The following is a 23,893-nucleotide window of genomic DNA, read 5'->3' as shown; positions in this document are numbered from 1 at the left end:
GTACTTTTTTATTTTTATCTTGGCCCTAACACCACTGTGCTATAAACAGTTATTTGTCTGCTCTTTATTAGAATGTGAACTGATAGATACAATTTGTTTATGACTTACCCTTGACCCTCAAAACAGTGCCTGTCAGTATAGGAAACATCCAATAAGTGTGTGATGAATGAATGAATGAATGAATGAATGAATATGTTGAGCAAGGGATCCCTGGGTGGCGCAGCGGTTTGGCGCCTGCCTTTGGCCCAGGGCGCGATCCTGGAGACCCGGGATTGAATCCCACGTCGGGCTCCCGGGGCATGGAGCCTGCTTCTCCCTCTGCCTATGTTTCTGCCTCTCTCTCTCTCTCTCTCTGTGTGACTATCATAAATAATAAAAAAATAATATGTTGAGCAATTTCAGATAGCTCATTAGGATAACTAATGAAGAAACTAAAACTGACAAAAGTAGAGAAGCATCCCCAAAGTCATACACTTGTAGGAGTTAAAGGTAGAGTTCCATCCTGGTCTGACTCTAAAAGCCTGAAGCTTTATTGTGTTTTCTCCTTGGATGATAGGCCTTCCTAGAAAGACAAGTCTGCCCAGTTTCCATTTTTACCAGAGTTCAAGTGGAAGCCCCATATATACAGATGGTATTCTAGATTGGTTCAAGAGTCAGGTAATTAATTCAATGAATATTTGTAGATTGCTTACTATAGGTCTTACAGGCTTTGGGGATACAGCTGAGTGCACAACAGTCAGATTCCCTGCTGCAATCAATATTTTGTTCTAATGTGGAGAGACAGACAATGAACAAAGGGACTTATAAAATTTAGAATGGTAGAGAAATTAAAGCTTGATTAACAGAGAGAGAATCATCCAGTGTGTGTGTATATGGAAGGAAGAGTAAATGTGGAGGTGAGAGAGAGCTTGCTGAGTTCAGGGAATTTGGAGTAGTTTGTGATAGCTGAAGATAGACTGGAATATAGGCTGGGAGTTCAGTGAGAAATAAGAAAGTAAGACCCACAGGAAAATGAGTCACTTAACTTCTCTGGAGCTAAGTGTTTTTGGCAAGAAAATAGGGAAGTAAGCATCTGAGAAAATGTGTGGCAAATGTCTAAAGATCAAATCTAAAACCGTTAATATTCTTTTCTTTTATTGAACAATAATGACAACATAGCTGATGTTTTTGAGTTTGCTCTTTATTAGGTACTGTGCTAGTTGCTTTGTGCATTTATTTATTCCTCTATAATGAAGAGTGGCAGAGATTTTTATAGTTTACAATGTTGGATAGCAGCAGATGGCCGGTATTAGAATTAAATCCTGTCTGTCTAATTTCAAAGAGCTTGTTTCTTCATCTAAGTTTGTGCTTTCCAGAGTGACATTCAGGCAAATGGTGACAACCAAGATGAATTGAACAGCACACAGAATTTAAAAGGGCAGTTATAAAGATTGAATGACATAGTGTTTATGGAGTGTTCAGTTAAAAAGAAATCAATTAAGTTTATTATTTATACTTCATTCTTAGTTTTTAAACTTTTATATTTCCTTGAATTAATTTTTTAAAATACCTAGCACAATAAAGCATGCTGGATTTTTTTCAATAATTTTATATGACTTCATTTGAAATATGCTGATTTGAGAAAAATATGATACAATATTAATTGTTATGGAATAACTAGCATGGATTTTGCATGTGTCATGTCAACTTTATTTTTATATTGCATAAATGACCGAGGTGCTGTTGAAAATGCTGTGCAAAGTCAGGCTTTATAAAGAGAACTTTGTTAGGTACAAGGTGGAGCTGCTAAAATTTTTCTGTTGTTGAGATTATCCCAGAAAGCCTCTCAGTTGCATAGGCATTTTCTTGGGATCTGATCTCTAAACCATACAAATGGTGCCTACAAAAGTGGGTACTTTTACTATGTGTGGTCTCTATAAAATATTATTTTTGTGATGCAAAATTCAGTTATTTCCACCATATTTCCAGAAGTATTTCCCTGGATATACAAAGACCAATGAAACATGGTCTATCACAATCATGGATTTCACAATCTTGTGGTTGGAGACAGATACATAAGTGAGAAAATAGAAAAGAAACTCTAGACTCTGAAGTATAAATCTGTACAGGTCACCATGGGAGTCCAAAATAGGGACATAAATTAATAGACCGCAGAAATGAACCGAGAAGAAGTATTCCAAATTGTAGGATAAGTGACACCATATAGTGTTTGTCTTTCTCTGTCTGGCTTATTTCACTTAGCATAATGCCCTTTAGGTTCACCCATGTTGTCATAAATGGTATGATTTCTTTCTTATGGCTGAATATAAATATATATAACATTTTCTTTGTTTATTCATCTATTGATGGCTACTTGTTTCCAATTCTTGGCATTTGTGAATAATGCTACAATGAATATAGGAGTGCAGAAATCTCTTTGAGATAGTGATTTTTTTTCCCTTTGGATATATACCCAGAAGTGGGATTATTGGATCATGTGGTAGTTCTCTTTTTAATGTTTTGAGGAATCTTCAGATTGTTTTCCATAATGGCTGTACCAATGTACATTCCCACCACCAGTGTACAATGATTCCATTTTCTCCAAATCCTTGTTAACATTTGTTATCTCTAGGAGTTTTTGTAATAGCTACTCATACAGGTGTGAAATATCTCATTGTGGTTTTGATTTGTATTTCCCTGATGATTAGTGATACTGAGCACCTTCCCATGTACCTCTTGGCCATTTGTATATCTTCTTTGGGAAATTTTCTGCTCAGGACCTTTATCCATTTTTAATCAGATCATTTTTTTTCTATCGAGTAATATGACTTTCCTATATATTTTGGATACTAAACCCTTATCAGATATTGCAAATATTTTCTCCCATTCCACAGGTTGCCTTTTCATTTTGTAGATGGTTTCCTTTTCTAAGCAGAAACTTTCTGGTTTGACATAGTAGTTGCATTTGTTTATTTTTGCTTTTGTGCTCATGGTTTTGTTCTCAAATTCAAAACAATGTTGTCAAGATGAATGTTAAAGAGCCTCCTCCTTATGTTTCTTCTAGGAGTTTTATAATTTCTTGTCTTAGATTTAAATCCTTAAACAATTTTGATTTATTTTTTGTGTGGTATAAGGTATGGGTCCAGTTTCATTCTTTTACATGCGGACATCCAGTTTTCCTATCAGTATTTATTGAAGAGACTATCCTTTCCCCATTGTGTGTTTTTGGTGCATTTGTCAAAGATCAGTTAATCATGTGCGAGGGCTTATTTCTGTATTCTGTTCCATTGATCTATACATTTGTTTTTATGCCACTAATATACTAGTTTGCTAATTATAGCTTTGTGATACAGTTTCAAATTAAGAAATGTGATATTCCAGCTTTGTCCTTTCTCAAGTCTGATTTGCCTATTCAGGTCTTTTGTGGTTCCTGTGAATTTTAAGAATGTTTTTTCTGTTTCGGTGAAAAATGCCATTAGAATTTTTTAAAAATTATTTTTTTAATTTATTTTTTATTGGACTTCAATTTGCCAACATATAGCATAACACCCAGTGCTCATCCCGCCAAGTGCCCGCCTCAGTGCCTGTCACCCAGTCACCCCAACCCCCCGCCCACTTCCCCTTCCACTATCCCTAGTTTATTTCCCAGAGTTAGGTGTCTCTCATGTTTTGTCATCCTCACTGATATTTTCGCTCATTTTCTCTCCTTTCCCTTTATTCCCTTTCACTAATTTTTATATTCCCCAAATGAATGAGACCACATAATGTTTGTCCTTTTCCTACTGACTAATTTCACTCAGCATAATACCCTCCCGGTCCCTCCATGTCGAAGCAAATGGTGGGTATTTGTCGTTTCTAATGGCTGAGTAATATTCCATTGTATACATAGACCACATCTTCTTTATCCATTCATCTTTCAATGGACACCGAGGCTCCTTCCACAGTTTGGCTATTGTGGACATTGCTGCTATAAACATCGGGGTGCAGGTGTCCCGGCATTTCACTGAATCTGTATCTTTGAGATAAGTCCCCAGCAGTGCAATTGCTGGGTCGTAAGGCAGATCTATTTTTAACTCTTTGAGGAACCTCCACACAGTTTTCCAGAGTGGCTCTACCAGTTCACATTCCCACCAACAGAGAAAGAGGGTTCCCCTTTCTCCATATCCTCTCCAACATTTGTTGTTTCCTGTCTTGTTAATTTTCCCCACCAAAAAGGAGAATTATAGACCAATATCCCTGATGAACGTGGATGCATAAATTCTCAACAAGATACTAGCCAATAGGATCCAACAGTACATTAAGAAGATTATTCACCATGACCAAGTGGGATTTATCCCCTGGATGCAAGGCTGGTTCAACATTGGTAAAGCAATCAATGTGATTGATCATATCGACAAGAGAAAAAACAAGAACCAGATGATCCTCTCAATAGATACAGAGAAAGCATTTGACAAAATATAGCATCCATTCCTGATCAAAATTCTTCAGAGTGTAGGGATAGAGGGAATATTCCTCAGCATCTTAAAAGCCATCTACGAAAAGGCCACAGCAAATATCATTCTCAATGGGGAAACACTGGGAGCCTTTCCCTTAATCAGGAACAAGACAGGGATGTCCACCCTCACCACTGCTATTCAACATAGGACTAGAAGCCCTAGCCTCAGCAATCAGGCAACAAAAAGAAATAAAAGGCATTCAAATTGGCAAACAAGAAGTCAAACTCTCCCTCTTTGCAGATGACATGATACTGTTCATTCTGTTTTGGATATATGTAAGGCAATAAGGAAACTCAGAGAACTCATTTCTGTGTTCTTCAAGTTCCCAAGTCCTTATGTTGTCTTCTTTCTTTCCACTTTTCTGAGTCTTTCAGTGTCTGCTTTTTGTTATGCTTATATGGTATGTTTTTAGTTGTAAAAGGGAAGACATAGGAAGAAAAGAGCTACTTTATTTTGGCCAGATTCAACTTATATAATTTTTAAAAACAGAGAAATCTAATGTGCTAGAAATCAAGATATTGGGTACCACTGAGGGAATAATGACTGGAAGAGTGGGGATAAAAAGTGCTGTTTCTTGATCTCGGGAATAATTATACATGTCAGTTCAATTTGTTGAAATGTATTATAATTTGCATGCTTTTTCTCATAGATGCCATTTTTCAATGAAATGGTTTTTAAAAAAAGATTTATTTATTCATGAGAAAGAGAGAGAGAGAGGCAGAGATATAAGCAGAGGGAGAAGCGGGCTCTTCACAGGAGCCCAAAGCAGGACTCGATCCTTGATCCCAGGATCACAGCCTGATCCAAAGACAGCTGCCCAACCGCTGAGCCACCCAGGCATCCCTCAATGAAATGTTTTTAAAAAAATTATTTTTGTATATTTTTTATTGGAGTTTGATTTGCCAACATATTGTATAACACCCAGTGCTCATCCCATTAAGTGCCCCCCTCAGTGCCCGTTACCCAGTCACCCCATCCCCCCATCCACCTCCCCTTCCACTACCCCTTGTTCATTTCCCAGAGTTAGGAGTCTCTCATGTTTTGTCACCCTCTCTGATTTTTCCCACTCATTTTCTCTCCTTTCCCTTATAACCCCTTTCACTATTTTTATATTCCCCGTATGAGTGAAACCATACAATGAAATGTTTTGATGATGATGTAGGCACATTATTTGAAATGAAATGATATTTAGTAGCTAATGTCAAGCATAAATAACAATTTAAAGAGTATATGGTATTTCTAGAAATTTTTATGAAGATATGAGTGAATGTGTGTTATACATAGAAGTATGGATGGTTACACTATAAAATATTAACAGTAGTCACCTCTGAGCAGTGGCACTTTGGTTTTTTTCCCTCTTTCTAATATATATTGTTATATTCTTAATTTCTTACCACAGGCAGGAGACTCTTATTTTTTAGATTTATCTTATTTCTAATTACATATATGATTGCATTTATAAAAGCTAACATTGTTTTTACCACGCTGGCTGGAGTATAGTGTGTATTCAATAAAGACTTGTCAAATGAATTAGTTATGAATTACTCACATATTCAAAGGCATATATTAAATGCTCACTCTCTTTCATACATTCTGATTTCAGAAATAAATAAGTGTACTCACTCTTAAGAAGATTGCTGCTTAGAAAAACTCAACCCTTCTAGCAGTGTTTTTATGCAAATTTAGCCTATTACCTGAATAAGAATCTAATGTATTGAAAAAAATTTTCCAGTCATTTACAAAATTGTGGTAACATACACATAATATTTACTTTTTTTTTTTTTACTATCAATGAACCTACATTGACACAGCATCATTACCCAAAGTCCATAGTTTACATTAGGGTTCACACTTGATGTGCACTTTATTGGTTTTGACAAATGCGTAATGGCATGTACCCATAATTGTAGTATCATACAGAATAGTTTCATTGCCCTACAAATGCTCTGTGCTCTGCCTATTTATCCCTCCTTCCTTCCCCTGGCAACCACTGATCCTTGTACTGTATCCATAATTCTAACTTTCCCAGAATGTCATTTAGCTGGAACCATACAGTATGTAGCCATTTCAGTTTGGCTTATTTCATGAATTAATATGCATTTAAAGTTATTTCATGTCTTTCCATAAGTTGATAGTTTATTTCCTTTTATTTTTTAAAGATTTTATTTTTTTATTAATGATAGACACACAGAGAGATAGAAAGAAACAGAGAGAGAGAGGCAGAGAACAGGCAGAGGGAGAAGCAGGCTCCACACAGGGAGCCTGACATGGGACTCGATCCCGGGGCCCCAGGATCACACCCTGGGCAGAAGGCAGGCACTTAAACCACTGAGCCACACAGGCTGAATAATGTTTCATTGTCTGAATATACCACAATTTATTTATCTATCCACCTACTGAAGGACATCTTGTTTGCTTCCAGTAGTTTGGCAATTGTGAATTGAGCTGCTACAAACATTTTGTGTGCAAATTTGTGTGTGGGTATAAATTTTCAATTTATTTGGGTAAATACCAAGGAACATGATTACTAGATTATGTGTTAAGAGCACATTTAGTTTTGTAAGTAACTGTCAAACTATCTTCCAACTGTACCATTTTTTATTACCACCAGTAATGAATGTAAATTTCTGTTGTTCCACATTCTTGCCAGCATTTGGTATTGCCAGTGTTTTGGATTTGACCATTCTAATAGGTGTGTAATTATATCTTATTGTTGTTGAATATCTTCTTATGCTTATTTAGCACCTGTATATCTTCTTTAATGAGGTATCTATCCAGACCTTTACTCTTTTTAAGTTGGGTGTTGTTTTTTAAGCTTTATGGAGGCATAATTAACATAGAAAAAATTTGCATACTTAATTTATACATTTTTCTGAGTTTAGGTACAGGTATATAACTATAGTATCATTGCCACAGTCAAGGTACTAAATATATACATCATAACTAAAACTATCCTTGTGCTCTTTTGTAGGTTCGTGTGTATGTGTGTGGGGGGGTGTTAGGAACATTTAACATGAGATGTATCCTCTTATATTTTAAAGCATACAATACTGTATTGTTAACTATAGGTTAACATCCATTGTACAATGGATGTCTTATTGTTGAGTTTTAAGAATTCTTTATGTGTTTGGGATAACGGTTCTTTTATGTATGTATGTATGTATGTATTATTTTTTATTGAAGTTTGATTTGCCAACATATAGTATAACACCCGGTGCTCATCCCATCAAGTGCCCTCCTCAGTGCCTGTCAACTAGTTACCCTAACCCCCTGACCACCTCCCCTTCCACAAGCCTTTGTTCCTTTCCCAGAGCTAGTAGTCTCTCATGGTTTGTCTCCCTCTCTAATTTTTCCCACTCATTTTCCCTCCTTTCCCTTATAATCCCTTTCACTATTATATTCCCCATATGAGTGAAACCATATGATGATTGTCCTTCTCCTATTGACTTACTTCACTCAGCATAATACCCTCCAGTTCCATCCACGTCAAAGCAAATGGTGGGTATTCATTGTTTTTAATGGTTGAGTAATATATATATATACACAACACATCGTCTTTATCCATTCATCTGTCGAAGGACATCAAGGCTCCTTCCACAGTGTGGCTATTGTGGACATTGCTGCTATAGACATTGGGGTGCAGGTGTCCTGGTGTTTCACTACATCTGGATAATAGTTCTTTATCAGGTGTGTTTTTTTAAAAATATTTTCTCCCAGTCTGTGGCTTATCTTTTCATTCTTTTGACATTTCTTTTGAAGAGCAGAACTTTTTCATTTTTGTTTTAATTAAGACCAATTATTTATTTTGTAGATAATGCCTTTGGTATTGTATCTAAAAAGTTATCATTATACACCAGGGCATCTAGATCTTCTCCTATATTATCTTCTAAGAGTTTTATAGTTTTGCATTTTACAGTTAGGTCTAGGATCCATTTTTTAGTTTTTATTTAAATTCTAGTTAGTTAACATACTGTGTAATATTAGTTTCAGGTGTACAATATAGTGATTCAACACTTCCATACAACACTCGGTGCTCATCACAAGTGCACTCCTTAATCCTCTCACCTATTTAACCCATCTCCCCATCCACTCCCCCCTAGTCACCATCAGTTTGTTCTCTGTTCTCTATAGTTAAGAGTCTATTCTTGGTTTCTCTCTCTCTCTCTCTCTCTCTCTCTCTCTCCCTCCCTTATGCCCATTTGTTTTGTTTCTTTTAAAAATTGATTTATTAAAAATTTTTAATTTAAATTCAATTTAGTTAACATATATTGTATTATTAGTTTCAGGGATAGAATTTAGTGATTCAAGAGTTGCATATAACAGTCAGTGCTCATTACATAAAGTGCCCACCGTAACGCCCATCACCTAATTATCCCTTCCCCCCAACCACCTCCCCTCCAGCAACCCTCAATTGTTTCCTAGAGTTCAGTGTCTCTTATGTTTTGCCTCCCTCTCTATTTTCAACCCATTTTATTTTTCCTTCCCTTCCCCCATGTTCATCTGTTTTGATTCTTAAATTCCACATATGAGTGAAATCATGGTACTTGTCATTCTCTGACTGACTTATTTTGTTTAGCATAATACCCTCTATTTCCATCCATGTCATCGCAAATGGCAGGAATTAATTCTTTTTGATGACTGAATTTATAGATATATAAATAAACTTTTTATATATAAAAATTATATATATATGTACACACATACATATATACATACACACACACACACACACACACACACCACTTCTCTTTATCCATTCAACTGTCGATGACATCTGGGCTCTTTCCTTCTTTTGGCTATTGTGGACATTGATGCTATAAACATTGGGGTGCATTTGCCACTTTAAATAGATATTTTTTAGCCTTTGGATAAATATCTAGTAGAGCAACTGCTGGGTCATAGGATAGCTCTATTTTTAACTTTCAGAGGAACCTCCATACTGTTTTTCAGAGTGGCTGCACCAGTTTGATTTCCCACCAATAGTGCATGAGAGATCCCCTTTCTCAGCATCCTCACCAACATCTGTTGTTTCCTGAGTTGTTAATTTTAGCCATTCTTACTGATGTGAGGTGGTATCTCCTTGCGGTTTTGCTTTGTATTTCCCTGATGCCAAGTGATGTGGAGCATTTTTTCATGTGTCTCTTAGCCATTTGTATCTTTCCTTTTTTTAACATCTTTTTAATTTAATTTAATTTTTTATTGGACTTCAATTTGCCAACATACAGCATTAACACCCAGTGCTCATCCCATCAAGTGCCCCCCTCAGTGCCCGTCACCCAGTCATCCCATCCCCCCCCAACCTCCCTTTCCACTGCCCCTTGTTCATTTCCCAGAGTTAGGAGTCTCTCATGTTCTGTCTCCCTCTCTGAAATTTCCCACTCATTTTCTCTCCTTTCCCCTTTATTCCCTTTCACTAATTTTTATATTCCCCAAATGAATGAGACCATATAATGTTTGTCCTGCTCCGACTGACTTATTTCACTCAGCATAATACCCTCCAGGTCCATCCACGTTGAAGCAAATGGTGGGTATTTGTCGTTTCTAATGGCTGAGTAATATTCCATTGTATACATAGACCACATCTTTACCCATTCATCTTTCAATGGAAACCGAGGCTCCATCCACAGTTTGGCTATTGTGGACATTGCTGCTATAAACATAGCGGTGCAGGTGTCCCAGTGTTTCACTGCATCTATATCTTTGGGGTAAATCCCTAGAAGTGCAATTGCTGGGTAGTTGGGTAGTTCTATTTTTAACTCTTTGAGGAACCTCCACACACTATTCCAGAGTGGCTGCACCAATTCACATTCTCACCAACAGTGCAAGAGGGTTCCGCTTTCTCCACATCCTCTCCAACATTTGTTGTTTCCTGCCTTGTTAGTTTTCCCCATTCTCACTGGTGTGAGGTGGTATCTCATTGTGGTTTTTATTTATATTTCCCTGATAGCCAGTGACGCAGAGCATTTTCTCATGTGTTTGTTGGCCATGTCTATGTCTTCCTCTGTGAAATTTTTGTTCATGTCTTTTGCCCATTTCATGATTGTGTTGTTCATTTCTTTGCTGTTGAATTTAATAAGTTCTTTATAGATCTTGGAAACTAGCCCTTTATCTGATATTTCATATGCAAATATCTTCTCCCATTCTGTAGGTTGTCTTTTAGTTTTGTTGACTGTTTCTTTTGGGGTGCAAAAACTTCTTATCTTGATGAAGTCCCAATAGTTCATTTTTGCTTTTGTTTCTCTTGCCTTCCTGGATGTATCTTGCAAGAAGTTACTGTGGCCAAGTTCAAAAAGGGTGTTGCCTGTGTTCTCCTCTAGGATTTTGATGGATTCTTGTCTCACATTTAGATCTTTCATCCATTTTGAGTTTATCTTTGCATATGGTGTAAGAGAATGGTCCGTTTCATTCTTCTGCATGTGGATGTGCAATTTTCCCAGCACCATTTATTGAAGATGCTGTCTTTTTTTTCCAGTGGATAGTGTTTCCTCCTTTGTCAAATATTAGTTGACCATAAAATTGAGGGTCCACTTCTGGGTTCTCTATTCTGTTCCATTGATCTATGTGACTGTTTTTGCGCCAGTACCACACTGTCTTGATGACCGCAGCTTTGTAGTACAACCTGAAATCTGGCATTGTGATGCCCCCAGATTTGGTTTTCTATTTTACAATTCTCCTGGCTATTTGGGGTCTCCTCTGGTTCGACACAAATCTTAGAATGATTTGTTCCAACTCTCTGAAGAAAGTCGATGGTATCTTGATAGGGATTGCATTAAATGTGTAAATTGCCCTGGGTAGCATTGACATTTTCACAATATTAATTCTTCCAATCCTTGAACATGGAATATATTTCCATCTCTTTGTGTCTTCCTCAATTTCTTTCAGAAGTGTTCTGTAGTTTTTAGGGTATAGATCCTTTACCTCTTTGGTGAGGTTTATTCCTAGGTATCTTATTAGTTTGGGTGCAATTGTAAATGGGATTGACTCCTGAATTTCTCTTTCTTCAGTCTCATTGTTAGTGTATAGAGATGCCACTGACTTCTGGGCATTGATTTTGTATCCTGCCACACTGCCGAATTGCTGTAGGAGTTCTAGCAATCTTGGGGTGGAGGCTTTTGGGTTTTCTATGTACAGTATCATGTCATCTGTGAAGACAGAGAGTTTGACTTCTTGTTTGCCAATTTGAATGCCTTTTATTTCTTTTTGTTGCCTGATTGCTGAGGCTAGGACTTCTAGTACTATGTTGAATAGCAGTGGTGAGAGTGGACATCCCTGTCTTGTTCCTGATCTTAGGGGAAAGGCTCTCAGTGTTTCCCTACTGAGAATGATATTTGCTGTGGCCTTTTCGTAGATGGCTTTTAAGATTCTGAGGAATGTTCCCGCTATCCCTACACTCTGAAGAGTTTTGATCAGGAGTGGATGCTGTATTTTGTCAAATGCTTTCTCTGCATCTATTGAGAGGATCATATGGTTCTTGTTTTTTCTCTTGTTGATATGATCAATCACATTGATTGCTTTATGAGTGTTGAACCAGCCTTGCTCCAGGGACAAATCCCACTGGGTCATGGTGAATAATCTTCTTAATGTACTATTGGATGCTATTGGCTAGTATCTTGTTGAGAATTTTTGCATCCATGTTCATCAGGGATATTGGTCTATAATTCTCCTTTTTGTTGGGGTCTTTGTCTAGTTTTGAATTAAGGTGATGCTGGCCTCATAGAATGAGATTGGAAGTACTCCATCTCTTTCTGTCTTTCCGAACAGCTTTAGTAGAATTGGTATGATTTCTTCTTTAAACATTTGATAGAATTCCCCTGGGAAGCCATCTGGCCCTGGACTCTTGTGTCTTGGGAGGTTTTTGATGACTGCTTCAATTTCCTCCCTCGTCATCGGCCTGTTCAGGTTTTCTATTTCTTCCTGTTCCAGTTTTGGTAGTTTCTGGTTTTCCAGAAACGCATCCATTTCTTCTAGATTGCCTAATTTATTGGCGTATAGCTGCTCGTAATAAGTGTTTAAAATCATTTGTATTTCCTTGGTATTGGTGGTGGTCTTTCCTTTCTCATTCTTGATTTTATTATTTGGAGCCTTTTCTCTTTTGGTTTAATAATCCTGCCTAATGGTTTATCCATGTTATTAATTCTTTCAAAGAACCAACTCCTGGGTTTGTTGATCTGTTCCATAGTTCATCTGGCCTCTATTTCTTTGAGTTCTGCTCGAATCTTTATTAACTGTATTCTTCTGCTGGGTGAAGATTTTATTTGCTGTTCCTTCTCCAGCTCCTTTAGGTGCAAGGTTAGCTTTTGTATTTGAGTTCTTTCCAGTTTTTCGGTGGATGTTTGTATTGAGATGTATTTCCCCCTCAGGACTGCTTTTGCTGTGTCCCAAAGATTTTGAATGGTTGTATTTTCATTCTCATTAGTTTCCATGAATCTTTTTAATTCTTCTCTAATTTCCTGGTTGACCCTTTCATCTTTTAGCAGGATGATCCTTAAACTCCAAGGGTTTGAAATCCTTCCAAGCTTCTTCTTGTGATTTAGTTCTAGTTTCAAAGCATTATGGTCTGAATATATGCAGGTGATGATCCCAATCTTTTGGTATTGGTTAAGACCTGATTTATGACCCAGTATGTGGTCTATTCTGCATAAAGTTCCATGTGCACTTAAGAAGAATGTGTATTCAGTTGCGTTTGGATGTAAAATTCTGTAAATATCTGTGAAATACATCTGGTCCAGTGTATCATTTAATGCTCTTGTTTCTTTGGAGATGTTGTACTTAGAAGATCTGTTGATCATAGAAAGCACTGTGTTCAAGTCTCCAAGTATAAGTGTATTATTATCTATGTCTTAACTCTGGTTATTAATTGATTGATATACTTGGCAGCTCCCAGATTCTGGGCATAAATATTGTGTTGTGCCCAAGATCTCGAATCGGAGAAACCATCGAGGAGCCGACACCACCAAGGAGCCGACACTGATGCAAACACACGAGGGTTTATTTACAAGCAAGAGCCTGGGTCCAAGTAGACCAAACGCAGTGGAGCAGGGACTTGGAACCCAAGACTAAGAGGCTTAGCAACTTTATAGGGGCCAGTGGCCAATGGGATACACAGAAAGTTGCACAGTCATGCTGGTCCACTGAGCCGGATTTCTGGTTAGGGTGTGTCCTGGTCTTTGACTAGGGCGGGGCAGTGCCCTAAGTAATAAGTAGGTCAGCACAAGGCAGGTGCAGCACAAAATAGAGTCAGTCCTGCTCTGCTTGTCCAGGGGTAGAGGATTTTGTTAAATTTCCTGGGTCCCACATCCCACCCTTTTTCAGAGGATCCTATGCAGGACCCAATCATGGGTCCAGGTTGCTCTCAGAGTGAGCCAGGTGAATGATTAAACCAGGATTCTCACCAAACTTGCTGCTGTTCTCGCTCTCATTTACATTTAAGGCAGCACATAACCCCCCCCCCCCCCCCGCACACACACACACCCTTTGTTGTAAGAGTAATCCTAATCCCCTTCTATTTTGAAGGACAACCTCAGACTACGGAGTCTTGGAGGTGGGAAATAAGTGGGAATGGCGCAGTCTTAGCTTTAGGGGATTGTCCTTGTCTGGTTGGCTTTTTTATTCTGTAACAAAGTCCTTGAGAACGATCTGTGGGTCAGCTGGCCGGACGTGTGTCTTGTGGACCCAGGGAGTAATCCCGTCGACCTTGAGAGCGGTTGGAGTGGTCGGGATCACGAGGTAGGGTCCTTTCCAATGAGGTTGAAGTGTCTGGTCTTGGTATCTCCACACATATACCCAGTCACCTGGCCAATATCGATGGGAGTCCGGGGGTGGCCCAGTCTCATAGAGGCCACACCTGCTCATGGGTTTGTTGCAACATTTGGAGGGAGAAAAGAAGTTGGTGATCATCAAATTCAGCAAGCACCTCAGGTTTTAAATTGGGGATAACAGGTGGAGGAAGACCGAACATGATTTCGTAGGGAGTCAGTCCTATCTTATATGGGGAGTTCCACACCCTATATAGGGCGCATGGGAGGGGAGTCACCTAGTCCCTGCCAGTCTCCAGGGCTAATTGAGTTAAGGTCTCCTTTAATGTTCTGTTTATCCTCTCTACCTGTCCTGAGCTCTGGGGCCTATATGCCCAATGTAATTTCCAATCTGCCCCAAGTACTAGTGCCAATCCCTGTGTTACCTTAGATACGAATCCTGGGCCGTTGTCTGACCCAATTCTAATGGGAAAACCATACCTCGGTAAGTTGTCTTCCAGCAGTTTCTTGGTCACGATCTGTGCCGTTTCATGTTTGGTGGGAAATGCCTCTGTCCATCCTGAAAAAGTATCTACAAACACTAGTAAATACCTATACCCATATTTTCCAGATTTTACCTCAGTGAAGTCCACTTCCCAGTAGGCTCCTGGGCAGTCCCCTTGGAGCCAGGTGCCCGGGTTAGATCCATGGGCAGAGGAATTTGTTAATTGGCATGCGTGGCAGCTTGCCACAATCTGTTCTATCTTTGCTCGAGAGTCTTTAATAGTGATCTTTGCATGTGTATGAGGTCTTCCATCTTCCTTGTTCCCATGTGAGTACTCCGATGAATTTTGGATAGGACTCGCCGTCCTAGTTCCTCTGGCAAGATGATGCTGGAGTCTGCGGCCCTCCACCAGCCACGCAAGCACTGGGTCATAGGCAAGCGTTTGATCCAGTGTAAATCAGCATCAGTATAGTTGGGGGTGTCAGGCAGGGTCGGTGCCCCCGGATCTTAGCATGGTAGCTAAGACCTCGGTCACCAGAAGGGCTGCCTCTTTTGCTTTTTTTTTTTTTTCAATTGAATTATGACAAAGGAGCCAAGAATATACAGTGGGGAAAGGATAGTTTTCAATAAATGATATTGGGAAAAGCTACATCCACATGCAGAAGAACTCTTTTGCTTTTAAATCGGCTCACCGGTTTCCCCTGGCTACTGGTGTGTCTGCCTTTTGGTGCCCCGGACAATGGATGATGGCTAGGGCCTTGGGCAGCCAGAGGGCCTTTAGGAGTTCAAGAATCTCCGTTTTGTTTTTAACAGTCTTTCCCTCTGCTGTCAGAAGCCCTCTCTCCCTATAATAAGGGCTCCGTGGATGTGAGCGGTGGCAAAGGCGTACCTGCTCTTGGTGTAGATGTTTATTCGTTTACCTTCCCCCATGGTCAGTGCCTTGGCCAGTGCGATCAGTTCTGCCCATTGAGCTGACAGTCCGGCTGCCAGTGCCTCTGCCCAGACAGTCTCCGTCTCCATGGTTACGTCTGCCCCCGCATATCTGAGTCCTTCTTGGACAAAGCTGCTGCTGTCCGTGTATCAGGTGACGTCTGCATTCGGCAGTGGCTGGTCCTGGAGATCAGCTCTGATTCCATGCACCTGTGCCAAAATTTCTTGACAGTCATGCAGAGGGGGGTCCCAGTCTGGGTTAGGGAGTAGTGTTGCCGGATTCAGGGTTGTTGGTGGCTCAAATAAAATTATGGTAGGGTTTAGCCGTAGGCTCTGATAATGGGTCAGACGGGCATTGCAGATCCAGCGGTCTGGGGGCTGTTTGAGTACTCCTTCAATAACATGTGGGGTGGTAACATGCAGTTCTTGCCCCCAGTTTGGCTGCGTCCTTGACCATAGTGGCCACCGCAGCAATAATTTTTAAGCATGGGGGCCATCCAGCGGCCACCGTGTCCAGCTTTTTGGAGAGATAGGCTCTGGGTCTCTTCCAGGGACCTAAGTACTGGACAAGGACCCCTTTTGCCACCCCGTCTTTCTTGTCCACATACAGGTAAAAGGGCTTGGCTAGACGGGCAACCCAAGGGCTGGGGCAGACAGCAAGGCCTTTTTAAGGTCATTAAAGGCTCTGTTCATGGCCTCTGTCCATTCAAAAATTTGCTGGTGCCTGGTGGCCTCATAGAGGGGTCTGGCCATCTCGGCAAAACCCGGAATCCATAGGCGACAGAACCCTGCTGACCCCAGGAATTCACGTACCTGGCGGACGGTTTGCGGCTGTGGGATTCTTAAGACAGTTTCCTTCCGTGCATCTGTCAACCATCTTTGTCCATATTTTAATTTGTACCGAAGGTAGCTCACCTCTGTTCTGCAGATCCCGGCTTTTTTAGCTGAGGCCCGGTATCCTAGGGCTGCTATGGTCTGGAGCAAGTCCCTGGTGCCTCGCAGGCATGTGTCCTGGTCCTCTGCCACCAACAGGATATCTACATATTGTAATAAAGTCAAATGAGGGTGCTCAGAACAGAATTCACCCAAGTCTTCCTGTAAGACCTCATCGAAGATGGTCGGTGAATTTTTGAATCCTTGTGGTAGTCGAGTCCAGGTAAGCTTGCCATTGATGCCTTTTTCAGGGTCCGTCCATTCAAAGGCAAAGAGGTCTTGGCTCTTGGGTGCTAAAGGCAGGCTGAAAAGGGCGTCTTTTAAGTCTAATACCGTATACCAAGTTTTGTCTGGAGGCAAGGTGGAGAGGAGGGTGTATGAGTTTGGGACCCTAGGGTGCATATCCTCTACTCACCGGTTGACTTCCCTCAATTCCTGGACTGGCCTGTAATCGTTAGAGTGCGGTTTCTGAACCAGCAGCAAGGGAGTGTTCCATGCCGATTGGCAGGGCCTTAATATGCCTGAGTCCAGTAGTCGCCGTATGTGGGGTGTGATTCCCTTTCGTGCTACTAGAGGCATGGGGTATTGGCAGACCCTGACAGGGTCTGCCCTCGGCTTTAGTTCTATGTATATGGCTGGTCGATGCTGGGCCAGCCTGATTCCCCCAGTTTCTGCCCACGCTTGGGGAAATTCCCTCAGCCAACGGTCAATGTCAGTCACTGGGGCTGAGGGCATTTGGTGGAGACAATATTCGTCTTCTAAACTCAGGACAAGCACCTGAATTGGGTGCCCCTTCTTGTTTAGGACTTTTGCCCCTTTGAGGTGGAAGCAAATTTGTGCCCCCATCTTGGTGAGCAAATCCCGACCTAACAACAGGTAGGGACACTCAGGGATGACCATGAAGGAGTGGGATACCCGGCCCGTGCCAAGATCCACAGTTTGGGTAGTCCATGAGTATTGTTTGGTGCCCGTGGCCCCTTGCACGCATGAAGTTTTGTTTGCCAATTTCCCTTGGGGTTGTAATAAAACCGAATGTTGTGCCCCAGTGTTCACTAGGAATTCAACAGGTTGCCCCTCCACTTTAAGAGTTACCCAGGGCTTGGGGAGGGGTGCCGAACCCTGACTCCCCTAACTGTCCAGGCCCTCCATTTCTAAGATCTTGGCAGGGGCCTTAGATCTTTTATTAGGGCAGCTTTTCACCCAATGGCCCTCCTCTTTGCAATAAGCACATTGGTTTTTGTTCAGCTTAGGGTGCTCCCGATGGGGACTAGGGCCATCCTCCTTACCTGTCCCTGAAGCCAGCTTCTTGAGGTGCCTCTGTCTTTCCTGTGGGTCATCCATGGTTGTGGCCAGCAGGATCTTGGCCAGCTTTCAGGTCTGGGGTCACTTAGCTTGGTTTGTTGTTCTTCCAGACTGTCTCTATTATTATAGACTCATTCTGCCACTATCACTAAGTCCTGCAAGCTCTTCTCTCCCAGTTTCTCTACTCTTTGCAACTTCTTTTTAATGTCCGGAGCAGCCTGGTTAACAAAAGCCATGATAATTGTGGTCTTTGTTTCCGGGGCTTCTGGGTTCATAGGGGTGTACTGCCTAAAAGCCTCTATGAATGACTCTAAGAAGGCTGCTGGACTCTCATCCTTACCCTGCCTCACATCATAGACCTTGGCCAGATTGGTAGGCTTGTGTGTGGCAGCCTTGAGACCTGCCATTAGAGTCTGGCGGTAGACCCAGAGTCTCTCCTTACCTTCAGCTGAGTTGTAGTCCCAGGCGGGGCGGGATAAAGGGAAGGCAGCATTTATGAGGTCTGGGTTTTGAGTCGGCTGTCTGTCCTCTCCCAGGACAGACTTCCGGGCTTCCACCTGAATTCGTTCTCTTTCCTCGGTGGTGAAGAGAACCTGCAAGAGCTGTTGGCAGTCATCCCAAGTAGGCTGGTGGGTAAAGAGAACAGTATCTAAAAGCCCAATTAGATCTCTCGGATTATCAGAGAACTTTGCATTTTGGGTTTTCCAATGATATAAATCACTGTTGGAGAATGGCCAATATAACATTAGCTGTTCGCCAGTCTCATGGGGGTGGGGGGCATGGCCTGGAGAGGAAAGGCGGTGGAGTTGGCCGGCCGCATTCAGAGGTGGGGCCGTCTGGTGGGTCCGACCGCATGTCCCTACTGCTAGCCCGCACACAGGGACTCCCTCGTCAGGGAGGGGTGGCGCCACTTCTGCAGCCCCTGATGCCTCCAATGGAGGGACGGAAGTGGGGGGGGTGATGCCCAGTAGGGCGGCGGGAGGATCAGGTCCTCTGGGGAGGAATCCTGGAAGACCAGATGAAGGGGTGCTTCGGGCATAGAGTCAGTCTCCTTTTTGGCTTTCCGCAGGGCTAGAATCTCCGTGGGTCCTGCTTTGGGGGGTAAAAATGGTTTTAGCCAAGGAGGAGGATTCTCGATCATGGCCTGCCAGATCAGGATGTAGGGAACCTGGTCAGAGTGGCCGTCCGGTTTGTCCCTGAAGATCATGGTCTTAACCTGTAAGATAATAGGTAGGTGACAAGTTCCCTCCTGGGGCCATCCCACATCAAAGGTTGGCCATTCTGATATACAATAAATTTGGAATCTCTGTCTCCATATGTCTATGCTCAGAATACGAGCTCTTTCCCTAACATCCGAGAAGTGAGAGAGCATAAGAGATAAGGGAGTGGTTTCTGTCTCCCCCATTATGTCCCCAATCCACACCAAGACACAGACAGTAAAGACGATTAACAAGGGGGAGGAGGGGCAAGATGGCGGAAGAGTAGGGTCCCCAAATCACTTGTCCACACCAAATTACCTAGATAACCTTCAAATCATCCTGAAAATCTATGAATTCGGCCTGAGATTTAAAGAGAGAACAGCTGGAACGCTACAGTGAGAAGAGTTCACGCTTCTATCAAGGTAGGAAGACCGGGAAAAATAAATAAAGAAACAAAAGGCATCCAAGGGGGAGGGGCCCCGCTAGGAGCCGGGCTAAGGCCGGGGCGAGTGGCCCCAGGACAGAAGAGCCCCGTCTCGGAGAAGCAGGAGCTGCACCAACCTTCCCGGGGGGAAAAGCGCCCGCAGGGAGTTAGAGCAGGACCCCAGGAGGGCGGGGATGCCCTCAGGCTCCCTGAGACACTAACAGACACCTGCGCCCCGGGGAGAGTGCGCGGATCTCCCGGATGGGCTGCAGCACGCACACGACTGGACCCGGGAGCAGCTCGGAGGGGCTCGAGCAGAGGCTCCGCGGAGAGGCGGCTGTGCGGCCGGGAGCGCGAATCCAACATCACAGACCGGGAGCACAGGGCGCCAGGACACAGCCCAGGATCCGACCTCCCCCCGGAAAAGGCAGAGGCCGGGAGGGGACAGGACAGCAAGGACACTCCTGCCCGGAGCTGAGCAGATCAGCAGCCCCGCCCCGGAGCCTCCAGGCCCTGCAGACAGAGAGCTCCGGAGTTACTGCCGGGGCTGAATCCAGGTTTCCAGAGCTGCAGCAACCACTGGTGTTGTTCCTGCAGGGACCTCACGGGGTAAACAACATCCACTGAGCCTTGCACAAAGCAGGGGGCAGAGCAGCTTCCCCAAGTGCTAACACCTGAAAATCAGCACAACAGGCCCCTCCCCCAGAAGACCAGCTATCCGGACAAGTTCCAGGGGAAGTCAAGGGACTTAAAGTATACAGAATCAGAAGATACCCCACCGTGTTTTTTTTCTTTTTTATTTCTGATTGCTTCCCCCACCCTATTTTTCACCTTTCTTTCTTTTTCTTTCTCTTTTTCTTCTCTTTTTTCCATTTTTTCTTCCTTTTTTCTTTTTTCTTTTTCTCTTTTCTTTCTTTCTCTCTCTCTCTTTTTCTCCTTTTCCCAATACAACTTGTTTTTGGCCACTCTGCACTGAACAAAATGACTAAAGGAAAACCTCACCTCAAAAGAAAGAATCAGAAACAGTCCTCTCTTCCACAGAGTTACAAAATCTGTATTACAATTCAATGTCAGAAAGCCAATTCAGAAGCACTATTATACAGCTACTGGTGGCTCTAGAAAAAAGCATAGAGGACTCAAGAGACTTCATGACTGCAGAATTTAGATCTAATCAGAGAGAAATTAAAAATCAATTGAATGAGATGCAATCCAAACTAGAAGTCCTAACAACGAGGGTTAACGAGGTGGAAGAACAAGTGAGTGACATAGAAGACAAGTTGATGGCAAAGAGGGAAACTGAGGAAAAAGGAGACAGACAATTAAAAGACCATGAAGACTGATTAAGGGAAATAAACGACAGCCAGAGGAAGAAAAACCTACGTTTAATTGGGGTTCCCAAGGACGCCGAAAGGGACAGAGGTACAGAATATGTATTTGAACAAATCCTAGCTGAAAACTTTCCTGATCTGGGAAGGGAAACAGGCATTCAGATCCAGGAAATAGAGAGATCCCCCCTAAAATCAATAAAAACCGTTCAAAAACGTGACATTTAATAGTGAAGCTTGCAAATTCCAAAGATAAAGAGAAGATCCTTAAAGCAGCAAGAGACAAGAAATCCCTGACTTTTATGGGGAGGAGTATTAGGGTAACAGCAGACCTCTCCACAGAGACCTGGCAGGCCAGAAAGGGATGGCAGGATATATTCAGGGTCCTAAATGAGAAGAACATGCAACCAAGAATACTTTATCCAGCAAGGCTCTCATTCAGAATGGAAGGAGAGATAAAGAGCTTCCAAGACAGGCAGCAACTGAAAGAATATGTGACCTCCAAACCAGCTCTGCAAGAAATTTTAAGGGGGACTCTTAAAATTGCCCTTTAAGAAGAAGTCCAGTGGAACAATCCACAAAAACAAGGACTGAATAGATATCATGATGACACTAAACTCATATCTGTCAATAGTAATTCTGAATGTGAACGGGCTTAATGACCCCATCAAAAGGCACAGGGTTTCAGACTGGATAAAAAAAGCAGGACCCATCCATTTGCTGTCTACAAGAGACTCATTTTAGACAAAAGGACACCTACAACCTGAAAATAAAAGGTTGGAGAACCATTTACCGTTCAAATGGTCCTCAAGAGAAAGCAGGGGTAGCCATCTTTATATCAGATAAACTAAAATTTACCCCGAAGACTGTAGTGAGAGATGAAGAGGGACACTATATCATACTTAAAGGATCTATCCAACAAGAGGACTTAACAATCCTCAATATATATGCCCCGAATGTGGGAGCTGTCAAATATTTAAACCAATTAATAACCAAAGTGAAGAAATACTTAGATAATAATACACTTATACTTGGTGACTTCAATCTAGTGCTTTCTACCCTCGATAGTTCTTCTAAGCACAACATCTCCCAAGTAATGAGAGCTTTAAAAGATACACTGGACCAGATGGATTTCACAGATATCTACAGAACTTTACATCTAAACTCAACTGAATACACATTTTTCTCAAGTGCACATGCAACTTTCTCCAGAATAGACCACATACTGGGTCACAAATTGGGTATGAACCGATACCAAAAGATTGGGATCGTACCCGCATATTCTCAGACCATAATGCCTTGAAATTAGAACTAAATCACAACAAGAAGTATGGAAGGACCTCAAACACGTGGAGGTTAAGGACCATCCTGCTAAAAGATGAAAGGGTCAACCAGGAAATTAAGGAAGAATTAAAAAGATTCATGGAAACTAATGAGAATGAAGATACAACCATTCAAAATCTTTGGTATGCAGCAAAAGCAGTCCTGAGGGGGAAATACATCGCAATACAAGCATCCATTCAAAAGCTGAAAGAACTCAAATACAAAAGCTAACATTACACATAAAGGAGCTGGAGAAAAAACAGCAGATGGACCCTACACCCAGCAGAAGAAGAGAGTTAATTAAAATTCGAGCAGAACTCAATGAAATCGAGACCAGAAGAACTGTGGAACAGATCAACAGAACCAGGAGTTGGTTCTTTGAAAGAATTAATAAGATAGATAAACCATTAGCCAGCCTTATTAAAAAGAAGAGAGAGAAGACTCAAATTAATAAAATCATGAATGAGAAAGGAGAGATCACTACCAACACCAAGGAAATACAAACGATTTTAAAAACATGTTATGAACAGCTATATGCCAATAAATTAAGCAATCTAGAAGAAACGGACACATTCTTGGAAAGCCACAAACTACCAAAACTGGGACAGGAAGAAATAGAAAACCTGAACAGGCCAATAACCAGGAAAGGGAGGAAATTGAAGCAGTCATCAAAAACCTCCCAAGACACAAGAGTCCAGAGCCAGATGGCTTCCCAGGGGAATTCTATCAAACGTTTCAAGAAGAAATCATGCCTATTCTACTAAAGCTGTTTGGAAAGATAGAAAGAGATGGAGTACTTCCAAATTCGTTCTTTGAGGCCAGTATCACCTTATTTCCAAAACCAGACAAAAACCCCACCAAAAACGAGAATTACAGACCAATATCCGTAATGAACATGGATGCAAAAATTCTCAACAAGATACTAGGCAATAGGATCCAACACTACATTAAGAAATTTATTCACCATGACCAAGTAGGATTTATCCCCGGGACACAAGGCTGGTTCAATACTCGTAAAACAATCAATGTGATTCATCATATCAGCAAGAGAAAAACCAAGAAATATAGGATCCTCTCATTAGATGCAGAGAAAGCATTTGACAAAATACAGCATCCATTCCTGATCAAAACTCTTCAGAGTGTAGGGATAGAGGGAACTTTCCTCGACATCTTAAAAGCCATCTACGAAAAGCTCACAGCAAATATCATTCTCAATGGGGAAGCACTGGGAGCCTTTCCCCTAGGATCAGGAACAAGACAGGGATGTCCATTCTGACCACTGCTATTCAACATAGTATTGGAAGTTTTAGCCTCAGCAATCAGACAACAAAAAGACACTAAAGGCATTTAAATTAGCAAAGAAGAAGTCAAACTCTCCCTCTTCGTCAATGACATGATCCTCTACATGGAAAACCCAAAAGCCTCCAACCCATGATTGCTAGAACTCATACAGCAATCTGGCAGCGTGGCAGGATACAAAATCAATGCCCAGAAATCAGTGGCATTTCTATACACTAACAATGAGACTGAAGAAAGAGAAATGAAGGAGTCAATCCCATTTACAATTACACCCAAAAGCATAAGATACCTAGGAATAAACCTAACGAAAGAGGTAAAGGATCTATCCCCTAAAAACTATAGAACACTTCTGAAAGAAATTGAGGAAGACACAAAGAGATGGAAAAATATTCCATGCTCATGGATTGGCAGAATTAATATTGTGAAAATATCAATGTTACCCAG

At 41.6% G+C, this 23,893-nt stretch overlaps 1 protein-coding gene across 1 annotated transcript in view; it reads right to left on the bottom strand.

Moving 5' to 3' along the window:
* The window catches only part of LOC102151787, a 43,850-nt gene extending 24,764 nt beyond the window's left edge, over nt 1–19,086 (bottom strand). The window contains 8 exon segments of the mRNA XM_038588791.1: nt 14,109–14,313; nt 14,315–14,953; nt 15,383–15,564; nt 15,567–16,077; nt 16,079–16,274; nt 16,277–17,947; nt 17,950–18,808; nt 18,895–19,086. Of these exon segments, the coding sequence (XP_038444719.1) occupies nt 14,109–14,313; nt 14,315–14,953; nt 15,383–15,564; nt 15,567–16,077; nt 16,079–16,274; nt 16,277–17,947; nt 17,950–18,808; nt 18,895–19,086 (4,455 nt within the window).
* Nucleotides 19,087–23,893: the final 4,807 nt, after the last annotated feature.

This window comes from Canis lupus, chromosome X, assembly GCF_011100685.1.
Source record: "Canis lupus familiaris isolate Mischka breed German Shepherd chromosome X, alternate assembly UU_Cfam_GSD_1.0, whole genome shotgun sequence".
Lineage (NCBI taxonomy): Eukaryota > Metazoa > Chordata > Mammalia > Carnivora > Canidae > Canis > Canis lupus.
The sequence above is the reverse complement of the archived record's forward strand: the minus strand, read 5'-3'. Positions and strand labels throughout refer to the sequence as shown.